A 12,335-nucleotide genomic window follows, 5' to 3' on the forward strand; every position below is an offset into this window, starting at 1 on the left:
TGCGAATAAGGGACTGAGAAAACCTCAAAAGCTAGGAACAGAGACTCGCATTAAGCGGTCACGTAGATGATTTGCTGATGCAGAAGTAGCTGGCGCAGAGGGGTGGATTTCATGCCCGGGTGCAGCCATGCCCGATAAAGCAGGTTGCACCCAATCCCGGGAAGTTGGAAGCAAGACAGCTTTTCACCATGGCTGAGCTGTTGGTTCTTGCCGAAAGGCTAGGGTTGGGTCATGATTGTGTGGTAAGCCAAAAAGTAAAAACCAGTAGGTTCCAAAATTGGAAGTATTCGAGGTTTCAGCAGCGAGTCATTCAGCTCTCCTTGTCCGAGCCACGGAGCTTCTCGAGGCCATCGCGGACAGTTTCGCGGACACTGAAACCGCCGAAGAGCCAATCATTTGAGTGCCGACCGCAGTGGTTGACTGTTCCGCTGTAGCGCTTGTAGTCACCGCTGCTCTTGCGAGTCGGGATGGGCTTGACGTCGCAGTCCAGCTTTGGGGACTGGGGCGAAGAGATTGTGGGAGACATTTCGGTGGGGCTGGATGAGTTGTAGCTTTGGGAGAGGTATGAATTTTCCGGGTTGCTGCGTGGGATTTCGCGCGAGTCCTGGCGGCTCTTGGGGATGTTGATTGGTGTGAGAGACATGGTGCTGACGACTTTTGAGAAAATATCTTGCTTGACAGTGTGGAGGACTTGGCCTGGGGGTGCTGCCTGGAGTGAGAGGAGGTAGTTGAGGTGTGAGAAAGTGATCTTTGGTGATAACAAGACTGAATGTGTATTGCTTTCGAGGAAAGTGACTGAAGATGAAGATAATAAAAAAAGAGAAACATGAGGAATTGGGGAGGGGGCTTATTTATGTCCCCTCATTTCAGCTGATCATCGGGAGAGCCCTGTAGGGCAACCAACCAAAGAGCAGAATGATGGGAGCAATTATGACCTCAAGTAGAATAGTAAAATACGAGGAGAGACCCAACCAATGACTTTGAGGTCCGATAGCTGAGTGACGGGTCAGTCCCGTTTTATAGCCAACAGCAATCGAGGAAATATGCGAGTCCACTGGGTAGCAGTTGTACTATCGCCCGTCAATCAACCAATCAGATATTGTGTTTGCCTTGGAGCCTCCTTTGTCCCGCAAAGACCCCGCAGATTCACCGCAATACTTTTTGACACGTCGTCCTGCATGATTCCTGCCGTAAGACTCAGAGGATCACACACACCTTTATACCGTTTTGGAATCAGAGCATTGCTTAAAAAGAGACATCGAGACATTCCAACCCTTTGGGATCCATTTTGAATTGACTTGGTAGTGGGTCGGCTACGTTCGTGGGGCCAAGAATGCTCAAGCACAACGCCCTGTGAGACAGCCCTACGCCCCAGTATTTCTTGAGCCAATCATGATTCCAAATTTCCTTCTAGCGCCTTTCTAGAAGTCCGTTCGAACCGAGGGATTCGGCACGAGCGCCCTGACAAAGTACCATGGTACTAATGACTCAATTGCCAAGGAACACCAACACACCATGGACGCCGTATGATATGCGACCGAAAACTACTGTACACTTAGCCATACACTACGTACAAATAATCTGATTCTCTCACAAACAAGAACACTGTGTGCGGCTTTCCTCACTCCCATATCAAAAACTGACCAAGTCCTTCACAGCCTGCCGAAAAGAAAGGTGAGAAGACCGCCACAGAGCGTGGCAGCCCCGAGTTAGTGCTCACAGTTGCAGACACTGCACGTCCTACCTCAACAAGTGGTCTTTACTTCTTTTGATGTGAGTGGGTCAGGACTGACGGAAAATTAGGCTTAGCTCGATGAGGTTATCGCCATTTTCCTTTCTGGATGTTGGTCGCAGAGATCGGAAATTTCCAGGTAACGGAGAGTACATGGCTGCTCTGAATTTTAGACAGGCGATGGGCTCTAGTATGGTTCAGCCAAGTGTGATTTATTACTCCTGGCTCTAGTAAATTATTTGAATCTCCACATTTGAAGGTCTACAGCTGCCCAAAAACCGAATAGAGACGTTGCAATCTTATTTTAGGCGGTTATATCTTTCCACAAGATTCTCGTTACACAGTCCGATCTAATAGCCCCGCTGCATTTCTAGTGATCAGCGAAAGGAAACAGGCTCGCAACATGATGCAGATTGAACTTGTCTAAGGCGTTAATCCACTACTGGGAAGTTGGACATCTGTAAGCAGGCCCCAAAGCTTTGAATCAATCATTGATACTAGGGGGGATGATGCGTTCCTTGGCTTCTTTTGCACTAGATTCGAGAAGTTTCAAGCGAGCACGATGAACCAAACATGCTAATTTGCTCAAGGATGTGCACTGCAGATGACCGAGCCTATCGGCACATACTAGTATATGATGCGAAGGAGGCCCAGATAATAAGAAAGCAAAGTTTGAATTCAGGTAGTGCTGCGAGTAGCAACACAAAGAGTTAGGTTATTTAGGATTTTGATTTAACTGCATATGTCCACTGATATCGATGACCAAATACTAACCTGGGCAGTTCAAATACATCCAACGACCTCAAATGAGATTTCGGTCAGTGCTCTGTATTACGGCGTAGTATATTCTCGGCGAGTATCGAGGGCGAGCTTGAAGCAGGGGTTCGGCGGAACCCTGAGCATCAGCTGTTCTCTTGCTATTCATCCCATAACTCTTTGAGCTCCACCAAGATCATAGTGCTTCATTTAGTTCCAATGGGAAGTTATTGGTCCCAATTCTTTCCTCCTTCTCCTACCTTGACAGAAGCTAATCTTCCGAGACAAGATGGTAAAGTGTTCATAGTGACAGGGGGCTACTCAGGAGTTGGCTTCGAGCTATGTACCCTGCTAAACCAGGCAGGAGGTACAGTTCATCTCGCTGGTAGATCCGAAGCGAAAGCCTTGGCCGCAATCGCAAAGATAAAGGTCTTACCGAGCCCGACTTCTACGGAAGGAGATCTCAAATTCCTCCATCTTTCGCTCGAAGACTTGACAACTATCAAACCGGCAGTGGAGAGGTTTGCGACCGCAGAATCACGACTCGATGTTCTTTTCAACAACGCTGGAGTTTCCAACACTCCTCGCGGCTCCATTTCAAACCAAGGCCATGACCTGCAACTGGCAACAAACTGCCTCGGGCCGCACCTTTTCACGCAACTGCTTCTACCAATACTGATGCGAACGGCCACAATCTCGCCAGTTGCTGGCGTACGCGTTAATTGGACGGCATCTATTGTTGTCGATATATCGACACCAACAGTTGGTATGGAGCCTGGAGAGCTTTGGCAGAGCGATATGGACCCAGCACAAAATTATACCGATACAAAGGTCGGAAACTGGTATTTGGCAAACGATCTCGCAGATCAAGTTGGCGAACATAGTGTCCAGAGTGTTGTGCAAAATCCAGGAAATGTTAAGACCAACATTGCACGACACGTTTCGGCCTTGCTTCCTATTATGCTTGCACCTTTGCTATACAATGCCAAGATGGGTGCGTATACCGCAATCTGGTCGGCATTTGCGACTGAGCTGACCATATCCGATGGAGGCAAATACATATTGCCATGGGGTCGTCTTCATCCATGCGCGAGAGACGATTTGAAACTAGCCATGAAAACAAAAGAAGAAGGGGGAAATGGTGTTGCAAAGAAGTTTATACAGTATTGTAATGAGCAGATTGCAAGTTTTCGCTAATGCTACAGTTTTGCTCAGTCATATTTTGTCAATATGAAAACTACATGCAGATAGGTTGGTTCGCATTTGGTTCGCATTTTCAATAGCAATTAAGAACATTTGCCAGCACCGGAATGACATCTGCTTGATTCTATTACCATGCGAGCGCTATATAACGAGCATCGTTTCCCAGAAAAAGCGTAGGTTTTCTTCGGCTTTTGATCACGCGCTTCCCCAGCACATGTTGGAAGGGAAATGCACAACACAAAAAGTCCAAAGAGAAAGGATATTGAAAGGAGTGCTTTCGACTTCAGTCACTCCTCCTGTTCCTGAAGTGGCCAAATTGTAGCGCTCGGTCTTCGCCATGCACGTGGCTGCTCAGAATGACACCTGCGATGCCTTCTCTCAGCCATGAACCGCGCGGCATCAGCCCCAGTAATAGCCGATCTTCCCCTTCCCGAGTCCGAGACAACAACCTGCTGATTGAAAGCTTCTGGTGGTATCCAAGCAGGCATTAGATTCGGCTCAAAGGCCCTCATATTTGAAGGTACAACAAAGAGTGATCGACTTTTATTCAAAGGCGGCCGACGAATTAAGCGACGAAAGACCCGCCGAGGGGTATATTTCCACGTTGTATCAGAGTATCCCGTTAATGAGGAGTTCTCATTCCTGGTTCTATCAGATGACCGAAACCAGAGACGAGGCATTCGCTTTGGCTGGCGCGATATCTCTGGCATTCCCATGTCATCGCAAAGTAACTCTTCCGCGATGACGGGAACCATCGTGGCCTGTTGAAATGACCACGGAAGATAAGTTGGAGGGCCGTCATTAGGCTTGGATACATGTAGCTCTAAGCCTTTGGGTTCGCGCATACATAGATCTGAGCCACAATGGGGCCAAGTATGATGTCTTCTGTGGTGGCGCTGCGACATCGGGGACGGTGATGGTAGAGTATGAGCTTGATGAGTTTATTCAAGCAAGATGGCATTTATCCTGTCTCCATGATAAAAAGTTGATTATATGGTCTGAGAAGATTTAGTAAGAAGGCAAGTTGGCAAGGACTTAAATTATAAATGCGACTTTAGCATAGCCCGTTAGCTTCACGTGTAGGGCTTGGAATTACCCATAGTACTGCCCGGGTGACTGAAGACTCATTTGCTGGTAGAGATGACCCAGGCACAGATAATTTAGAATGTATGGGTTGCAGAAGGGCAAGATCCGGTCGGCCCTAAGCTAAGGGGATCAGGGACGAAACCCATGTGGGAAAAACAAAATATGTTCAACCTATAAAAAGTTGTATATTATATTCAACTCGTAGAATTAAATTCATGCCAAATAATCTTGCGCCCCGGGCGGATCTTGAGCTTGTAAAAAATGACCTTCTAACCTGATGTGGTCAAAAGGACGGTCTGCAAGACCTGCCCCATGACAACACTTCATCTGACTCAAACAGGTTTTGTCTCTGAATATGACTCAATAATTTGTACAAAAAGGGACATTGTAATATTAGACACTTATGTGTAAAAATATTTCTTCATGAACGAAATTACTGTTTTGGGTACTACAACACTTGCAGGAAATGGGCCGACCTATAGTTAAAGACTAGGCCGTTTCCCGTCGCACCTTTGGAGCTTGCAGATGCGCCTGTGGCTTACATAGCAGTATACCCGTATACGCTCTGGGCACCGAGTGTTCTATATCTCGATCTTTGCCAAATTCATACACACGTAGATATTTGGAATAAGTCTCGCAAGTGGCCCCCCCCCCAACACTTACATAAAGAAAGCAGAATTGGCCCCGCTACAAATTTGGTTGAGTAATATTACCATCAGCGCCACAAAGCTCACTATTGAGGTGCGAGCTAGACCCATGTGACCATATCTTTTGATCGTCGTATCCGCAAAATAGGAGTACACAGCTCGGGTCAAGTTGCCAAAACTGTCGATCTTCATGTAGAACATCCCGGCTACCTGGACCGAACGACTAAAACTTTATTTGGTGGGAAGATGACATCTTATCTAAGATCAGTATGAGAGTGTCGGAATTTGAGGTTGGAAAGTTCTCAAGGTTCATTTCAGGTTTGATGTGGACGCAACATGAGATAGCAAGATTGGAAGAGGAATGCCATATTCGATCGACCAGGTGATTCCACGCGACAGGTTTAAAAAGTTGCGCTATGCAGACTGACACATCATGATTCCACGATCTGCGTCACCAATCTCCGTTCTGAAAACACGAGAACAAGATATTACATCTACTCCTGCCAAGTAGATTTCGGACAAAAGTACATTTAGAGTTATTGCGAAGGACGTGAGAACAATGCGAAAGAGAAAGCGAAAGATAGGGATCATTGAGCCGATCGATCATCGAGCCGATCGGGCTAGAAGCAGAGTAATGTCACGCCGGAATGTTATTGGACGATCGCATAGAATTGTCGTTATAACGTAGAAATGGCAATGGAGCTAGCGGGTTCTTCATATATTGTTGCTGACCCTGATGTTGCACCGAAATCATCGTTAAGTAGCCGTTAGCGAAATCTGACATGATGGGGCTCGCAGACTAGGATTATTTGCCTAATCAGGATGGCTGGGGATAAGCCAAACCCCGAAATTTCTAAGCCCAAACTGAACAGCTCCACAGAGTAGTTCAAGCCGAAACCCTTTGAGTGAGAATAGTCGAGGTGATGGACGTTATGATTCGTCCCATATTCCTTAGGATATTTGCAGATGAAATTGGGATCTACATCTCATAAGATTAGATTCGTTCTCATATCAAGATTGGGTAGTATCAACAGGAAGAAATATCCATCCTGGTAAAGTATTGACGCCAACCTAAAACGAAGCACACAATTCGATGAGAGGATGTGGATAAATTTTCCGAAAAGTGGATATTCAATAATGATGCGCTAAGAACTAATTTGATACAATTGCAAGTTGCCAATAGAACATATTAATCCACGTGGCATGATTCAACCAAGGAAATGAGAATCCCGAGGTTCTTGAATGAGCTTAAAAAAGGGTAACACCGGATAACGCCACACAAAGAAAAGAAAACCAGTAAGAACACTATTGTCCTATCACGCGCGCTGCCACGCAGCAATATCCGCAGCGGAGATATCCAAATTCTCGGTCGTGAGCCGCTGAAGCCGTGCCACTTGATTGGGAGCTAAAGTTTTCAAGTGTAAGCAAGAGACCCAAAATGGAAGAGCCGCGAAGGCGCTAAACCTCGGCCCTAGAGAGAGGAACCATTGTGCCGGAAGAGGGGCAAAAGGAAAAAAAAAGAAATGAGAGGAATGAGGTGGGCGAGGTACGGGAAAAAGGTCAAATGAAATCAAACCACCAGGAATCAGAAATCAATGATCAGGGATCAGGAATCAGAAATCAGAAAAGAGGAAAGAGGAAAGAGGAAAGACCCACTTGGCCGTTGGGCAGCCGCGCCGGCGTGCACATGAATGACTGTCGAATCAACAAACTCCTTCGTCACGACACCGCCATAAGAAGCTGCACTGAGCATCACTCGTAGTCGGAATTTCCCCGGCTGAGAGATGGTGAGGGGACTGAATTTAGCATATCCGCTCATTGCGTTGTCGGCTCGGCTGCGGACGCTTGCTGTGAGGTTGCCGCTCAGACCTGATGCGGCTCCTGCGCCGGATTCATCGCGAAGTGAAGCGCTCACGACGAGATGCTGTACGTTTCGGGCGGGTGTTCCGATTGGATTGACGGCAATGATTACCGGAACTGTGAAAGGGAGACCTGGACGAGCAGCGGCTGGGGGCGTAGTCTCGAAAGATAATGAAAATTCACGAGCGGCCATGTCTTTCAGTGATTGAGGAGATTTGGGGTGACTGATAGGGATGTGTTTGGAGATATATAGTCTAAAGGCTCTGGGATCTGCTTTGATCCAATCAGGGAGTAAGGCGGGGAAATAGATCGTTGAAGTACAATGGTAAAGTGTATTTCGATAGGAGGTCAAGAGAAGAGACAAGACGAATGAGGAGAAGGCTCAGGTGGGTTGGATCGGAAGAGAATCAATCTGACTTAGGTTGAAAAAGATGAATATGAGATATGGGAATCAAGTCAAGCATCAATAATGCCATACCCGGGGCTTCATATACCTCACGGCACGCGCCGAGAATCAACGTCAGACATAGTTTGGACCCATAAGCTGGATTTGGTAGTGGTAGAGGATGGGTCCGAGAGAATATCGCCACCATCCAAAAGTGCGCGATTAGCCCCAACGATAGTCGGTGTCCCGGTTCCTGGGAAAGCCAAGGCAGCCATAATAATCTCAGATAGAATGAGAAAGAAAATCAAAATTTTGTGAGCTCAATAAAGTGTCCCGGCAAACTGCAGGATTCCTGCAGGAGCACGTTCCGGCTAGAACAGTGGGGCAAATATTCGTTAACATCCCGTTTGGGGGTGATCGACGAGGACGCGTCTTGGAAGATCATGAGTAGTGGAGCAGGTACGAGATCTGAGAGATCGAAGATGTGCTGCAAGAGATCTGAAGCTAGTGTAAGGATCGACCCCAGAGTTCACTCAACAGGGGTTCCACCTTAACGGTTAGGGCTTCTGATTCGGTCCCTTTGCGGTGACTCTGGTGACTCCAGGAATGAAATCTGACAAATCTGACGTGAAAGCGGCTTGGCATGCACGATTGACGATCATGTACAAGGATAGGAGTCATGAATCGAAGAACAGAATTACAAACTGATGGGGTGATGCCCAGGTGGACTTTGGGGTTTATCCTTTCAATAGTTCCGTGCACGGTTCAAGCAGCTGGGGCTATTCCTGACATCGCTCAGTGACTATCGACTTCCTTGTGTTCTTGTCATTCGGTGTCTATTATTTAGTCAGTGAATAGTGTCATGAGTGAACATCTGGTTTTAGAAGTGGCTTACCGCTAGGCATGCAAGTCTCTCATCGTTATTATGGTGAAGCTTTACTATAGACATTCCTAGGCCCACTCAGTAGTTGAGGTGCGAATGTCGAGTCGGACAAAGGGAGGAAATCAGACCGCAATGTTTACTTCGTACCTTTGCAAAGTTTTGAGCCCTTCGATCAGTAGCTGCAAGCCACACCATAACGGTGAACTGTGGCGCCTATGAAGATATAGTGGAGAAACCTATAGAAATATAGTGGAGAAACATACATGCCAATCACTCGGCAAGGCCGACACCCACAATAAACCCCGAAAGCCCGATTTTTGCGACACGAGGATTCTCTCTCCCTTTTTCCTTTTCAAAATCTCATATCGAAAATTGTTACCTAACAACAAAAGAAGACCGCACAGTGTGTGCGGATAGATTCAATAGCCACAAGTATTGGACACATAAGATCAGCCTCACTTGGGTCCAAACTCAAATATACCTTAGAAGTGGAGATAATCCTATACGGAGTCAGTCCATGTGTTCGACCGCTCCATAATGCATGCGAAGAATAAGCTTCAATCAGAATCCCTGTGCGACCCTTACCGAATCCTGTCTTAGGGCTGGATGATCACTGCCGATCTCAAACATTTCAAATCAATTCGGCTCCGAGCTGTGACCGATGCAAAGATACCGGGAATTGCAATGTGATTTGCTTTTTACCCTAAAGAAACCACCAGAAAACCCCGAAGATAGGTCGGGCTCCTATTATGATGCTGTGATGAAAGTGCATGCATAACAATGCTCGATTCAAAGCAGTTGTGAGACAAGATGTGATGGGAGAAGGGATCGAGAAAGCAGGATCGTCATAGCATAGTAACCAACATAGGCGTTGTATCAGAAAAGAGAGCGACCCCAATGAGGATGCAGAAACCGAAGCCCAACAAAAAGCAAAGATGGTGAACCTTACTTTCGTTATGATTTCAATAGTCGCACCGCCACCAGATCTCAGCCGCAGGTGGCTAGTTTGTGGCTCGAAAGCAAGGAGTGGCTCGAGGAGTGTGGCGGTGTAACTGTCTCTTGCCCAGTTAGGAAGGAACTTGGACCCCGAGTTCCTCCGGCTGTCCCGGACTGCCGATCACTTGATCTGATATCCGTTCATCCTTTGCTTCCGATAAATATCTACAATTTTAACATTTGAAAAGCAGGGATGGTGTAGTTTGTAAACAGAGGAATGCAGAAACAGCCTGACCTGTCACTTTGATATCAGAATTTTGAATTTCCATTAGCGTCATCGTGGTATTTTGCCACTCAAAGTGAATTCAGTGGCTAGACCATTTCTAGGCCGAGAAGACGGTAAAAAAATGACATATGCCTTAAGGTTTAACTGCCCAACGGACGATGCATTAATGTGAGCTGAGACTAAGTTCTGTTGCTATTTACCTACATAAAAATCAGTGAAAACGCTTGAATCCAAAGGAATAGCTATAGATGCCTGCCTTCAGCAGAGGAGATGTTACATGAGCAAGATGTCCTGACTTGTTAAATGTTGCAATTCAAACAGCAACTTTTTCCACAACTGAACGGGGGAATTCTTCAGTGAAAAATCACCACTGCATCATATGGCGCGTTAGATCTGCAGTCTTCTTGGCACGAACGAACATGTCTTTCTCGGATTCCTTGATCTCAACCGGAAGCACAGAGGTTGCACCCGGGGAGCTGGATGCCCAAATGATAGCCCGAGACAAAACCAACGCATCCTGCATCTCCAGATTGACCCCCTCGCCGGCAACAGGCGTCATGACATGCGCAGAATCACCGATCAACGTAAATCCAGATCGATCACTCCATTCCCACCTAACAGGCAGCATGAACAAGGAGCGGGCGACTGGCTCCTCTGCATGACGCAGTAACCAACAAGCCGCGGATCCCAGTCGTAACAATGTTCAACAACTGTCCTTTTCGCATCCTCTGTCTTGCTCATGTCACCGGTTGCCATCTCTATCCAGTCTTCTGGCAGCGCGCACCAAGTAGAAACCTTGATACTTCCATCTCCGATTTGCTGTCCAGTAAGCGCCTTTCTATCAGAGTATGCAATCACAGATCCTCGATTGGTGAGAGAATAAGAATCCGGTGCTTCGCGTTCGGAATAGTGAAAGTGATACCACCAATTCCAGAGTAATGCGGAATTTGGTCTAAGAGAAGCTTGCGGGTTTCACTCCATGCACCATCGGCGCTAACAATAGGGTCGAATCCACCCTCTGTGCCTTGGTCAATTGTGGTTGTCATCAATGAAGCGTAGGTGCCAGCCCCATTGGGTTGTTTTTCAGGGATGAAATCAAGAAGCATATTTCGGAGGAAAGAGCGGGTCAATCTCTGAGCGTCTACTGAAAAACTTTCTTTGCCTGGCGGTATGCTGATATACTTGGCGAGTTTCTTGTCACAGATGATCAAATTTTCTCCATCAAAGCGTGGGCGCTTTATGAATTCGTCGTACAGGCCAGCTTCCTTCAAGTCGGCCATCCCGGTGTCGAATGCAAGTCCAGACTTCCGCCTTGTCCGTGAGTGTGTGTCGAGACTTTTCTCCTTCAAATACGGTCGTCACTTGGACGTTTGGTCGACCGAGGAGCAAACGGGCAAGTGTGGAGGCCGGCGGGACCAGCGCCCACCATAGCGGTTCGGATTGAAGACAACATAACAAGGCGACGGTGGTGATACTGGAAGAGAAATTTTGAATGGAAATTACAGTATTTTTATACCAGAAGCTGAACGCACTGGTAATTGCTGCATAACCAATAAATTGATGACTGGGAGAGATGACCGAATTAAGAATCGGGAATCTTCATCACACAACTAAACGTCTCCGTCAAGGCTACCTCTCGATAGTGGATTCATATCGGGCTGGAAATGCTTGGTATATTCAACCCAGCCTATGAGAATGGCCAGTTGCCTCCACTAATACCTAGAAATATTTGCGCCAGGCAAAGTGGAGATATACTACACCCAATTCGGTCCAATCCGCGTTGGCTTTGGGCCCAAGTCCTTTCAAGCAATGAGTTTATTATCGAGGCTGTCGTGAGTCTGAAGTTATCCAAATATGCTGACGTTGAGGAAGTAGAAGCTACAACCCAAGAGCGAAAGCTATTGATTATACCTCTTGCAGTAAGAGAAGGGTTATATAAAGCAGTAGGACTTCCTGCTGAAGCGAAGATATTGGAGCAAGTAATGTAATTAAGCATGAAACCCTAATAATTTAGGCGCCAATGATTCTGATGGGATTATCACGTGGTACAATGGTCCACATTCCTGATTAGGAAGTAAATGTTCCTATATCAAAAGTGTCATGTTGTGCAACTATGGCCACAAATAGTCAAGTGTTTTAGACTCCAAGGGCCCTGGAGCTAGTAAGCTTATTGAGGAGGGGGTTAAGGGTCGATTCGTCTTGTCTCCAGGAATCGGATTGTTTTCTTTTTTCTTTCTTTTTTCGCGTGCCTCGAGTTGATTTTGATGCTATATTGAGCTATATTCATAGGTGGCAAAGATTCATCTGCTTTATTGGGAATGATAGCAGTATTGAAATGTAGGTTGTCACTGTAGAATGCTTGTTCTACAACCTAAATTTGAAATCATAGGATTAGAAGCAACCTAAGAGGTGAAATAAGCTGTGTAAGGTTTTCACTTATCTCTACGATGGATTTTCTTCAATCGCAATGTATGTAAGATGGTTCAAATAAGAACATGAACACATATTCAATGTACATATACACATCCATGGATGTATAGAGCAATTAAAAATGCAAAAAT

At 46.3% G+C, this 12,335-nt stretch overlaps 5 protein-coding genes across 5 annotated transcripts; 1 reads left to right on the forward strand and 4 right to left on the reverse strand.

Moving 5' to 3' along the window:
• Nucleotides 1-310: 310 nt before the first annotated feature.
• N7529_010537 (uncharacterized protein) lies at nucleotides 311-643 on the reverse strand (the record flags this gene model as incomplete). The annotated part of the gene is made up of 1 exon (XM_057246064.1): nucleotides 311-643. One exon carries the CDS (start codon nucleotides 641-643, stop codon nucleotides 311-313), a length of 333 nt encoding a protein of 110 aa, XP_057094327.1.
• A 2,064-nt stretch (nucleotides 644-2,707) lies between these two features.
• Nucleotides 2,708-3,685, forward strand: N7529_010538 (Short-chain dehydrogenase/reductase SDR; the record flags this gene model as incomplete). The annotated part of the gene is made up of 1 exon (XM_057246065.1): nucleotides 2,708-3,685. One exon carries the CDS (start codon nucleotides 2,708-2,710, stop codon nucleotides 3,683-3,685), a length of 978 nt encoding a protein of 325 aa, XP_057094328.1.
• A 3,055-nt stretch (nucleotides 3,686-6,740) lies between these two features.
• N7529_010539 (uncharacterized protein) lies at nucleotides 6,741-7,477 on the reverse strand (the record flags this gene model as incomplete). Its single annotated transcript, XM_057246066.1, has 2 exons — nucleotides 6,741-6,829; nucleotides 7,081-7,477. The coding sequence occupies 2 exons, from the start codon at nucleotides 7,475-7,477 to the stop codon at nucleotides 6,741-6,743; spliced, it is 486 nt and encodes a 161-aa protein (XP_057094329.1).
• Nucleotides 7,478-7,632: 155 nt separating this feature from the next.
• Nucleotides 7,633-7,944, reverse strand: N7529_010540 (uncharacterized protein; the record flags this gene model as incomplete). Its single annotated transcript, XM_057246067.1, has 2 exons — nucleotides 7,633-7,696; nucleotides 7,784-7,944. 2 exons carry the CDS (start codon nucleotides 7,942-7,944, stop codon nucleotides 7,633-7,635), a joined length of 225 nt encoding a protein of 74 aa, XP_057094330.1.
• A 2,194-nt stretch (nucleotides 7,945-10,138) lies between these two features.
• On the reverse strand, nucleotides 10,139-11,247 carry N7529_010541 (FAD-dependent oxidoreductase; the record flags this gene model as incomplete). The annotated part of the gene is given in 4 exon segments (XM_057246068.1): nucleotides 10,139-10,428; nucleotides 10,446-10,667; nucleotides 10,697-11,117; nucleotides 11,128-11,247. Coding segments are annotated over 4 exon segments (1,053 nt in total), but the record flags the coding sequence as incomplete, so codon positions are not given.
• Nucleotides 11,248-12,335: the final 1,088 nt, after the last annotated feature.

The sequence above is a fragment of the Penicillium soppii genome, assembly GCF_028829465.1.
Source record: "Penicillium soppii strain IBT 18220 chromosome Unknown utg000007l, whole genome shotgun sequence".
Taxonomy (NCBI): domain Eukaryota; kingdom Fungi; phylum Ascomycota; class Eurotiomycetes; order Eurotiales; family Aspergillaceae; genus Penicillium; species Penicillium soppii.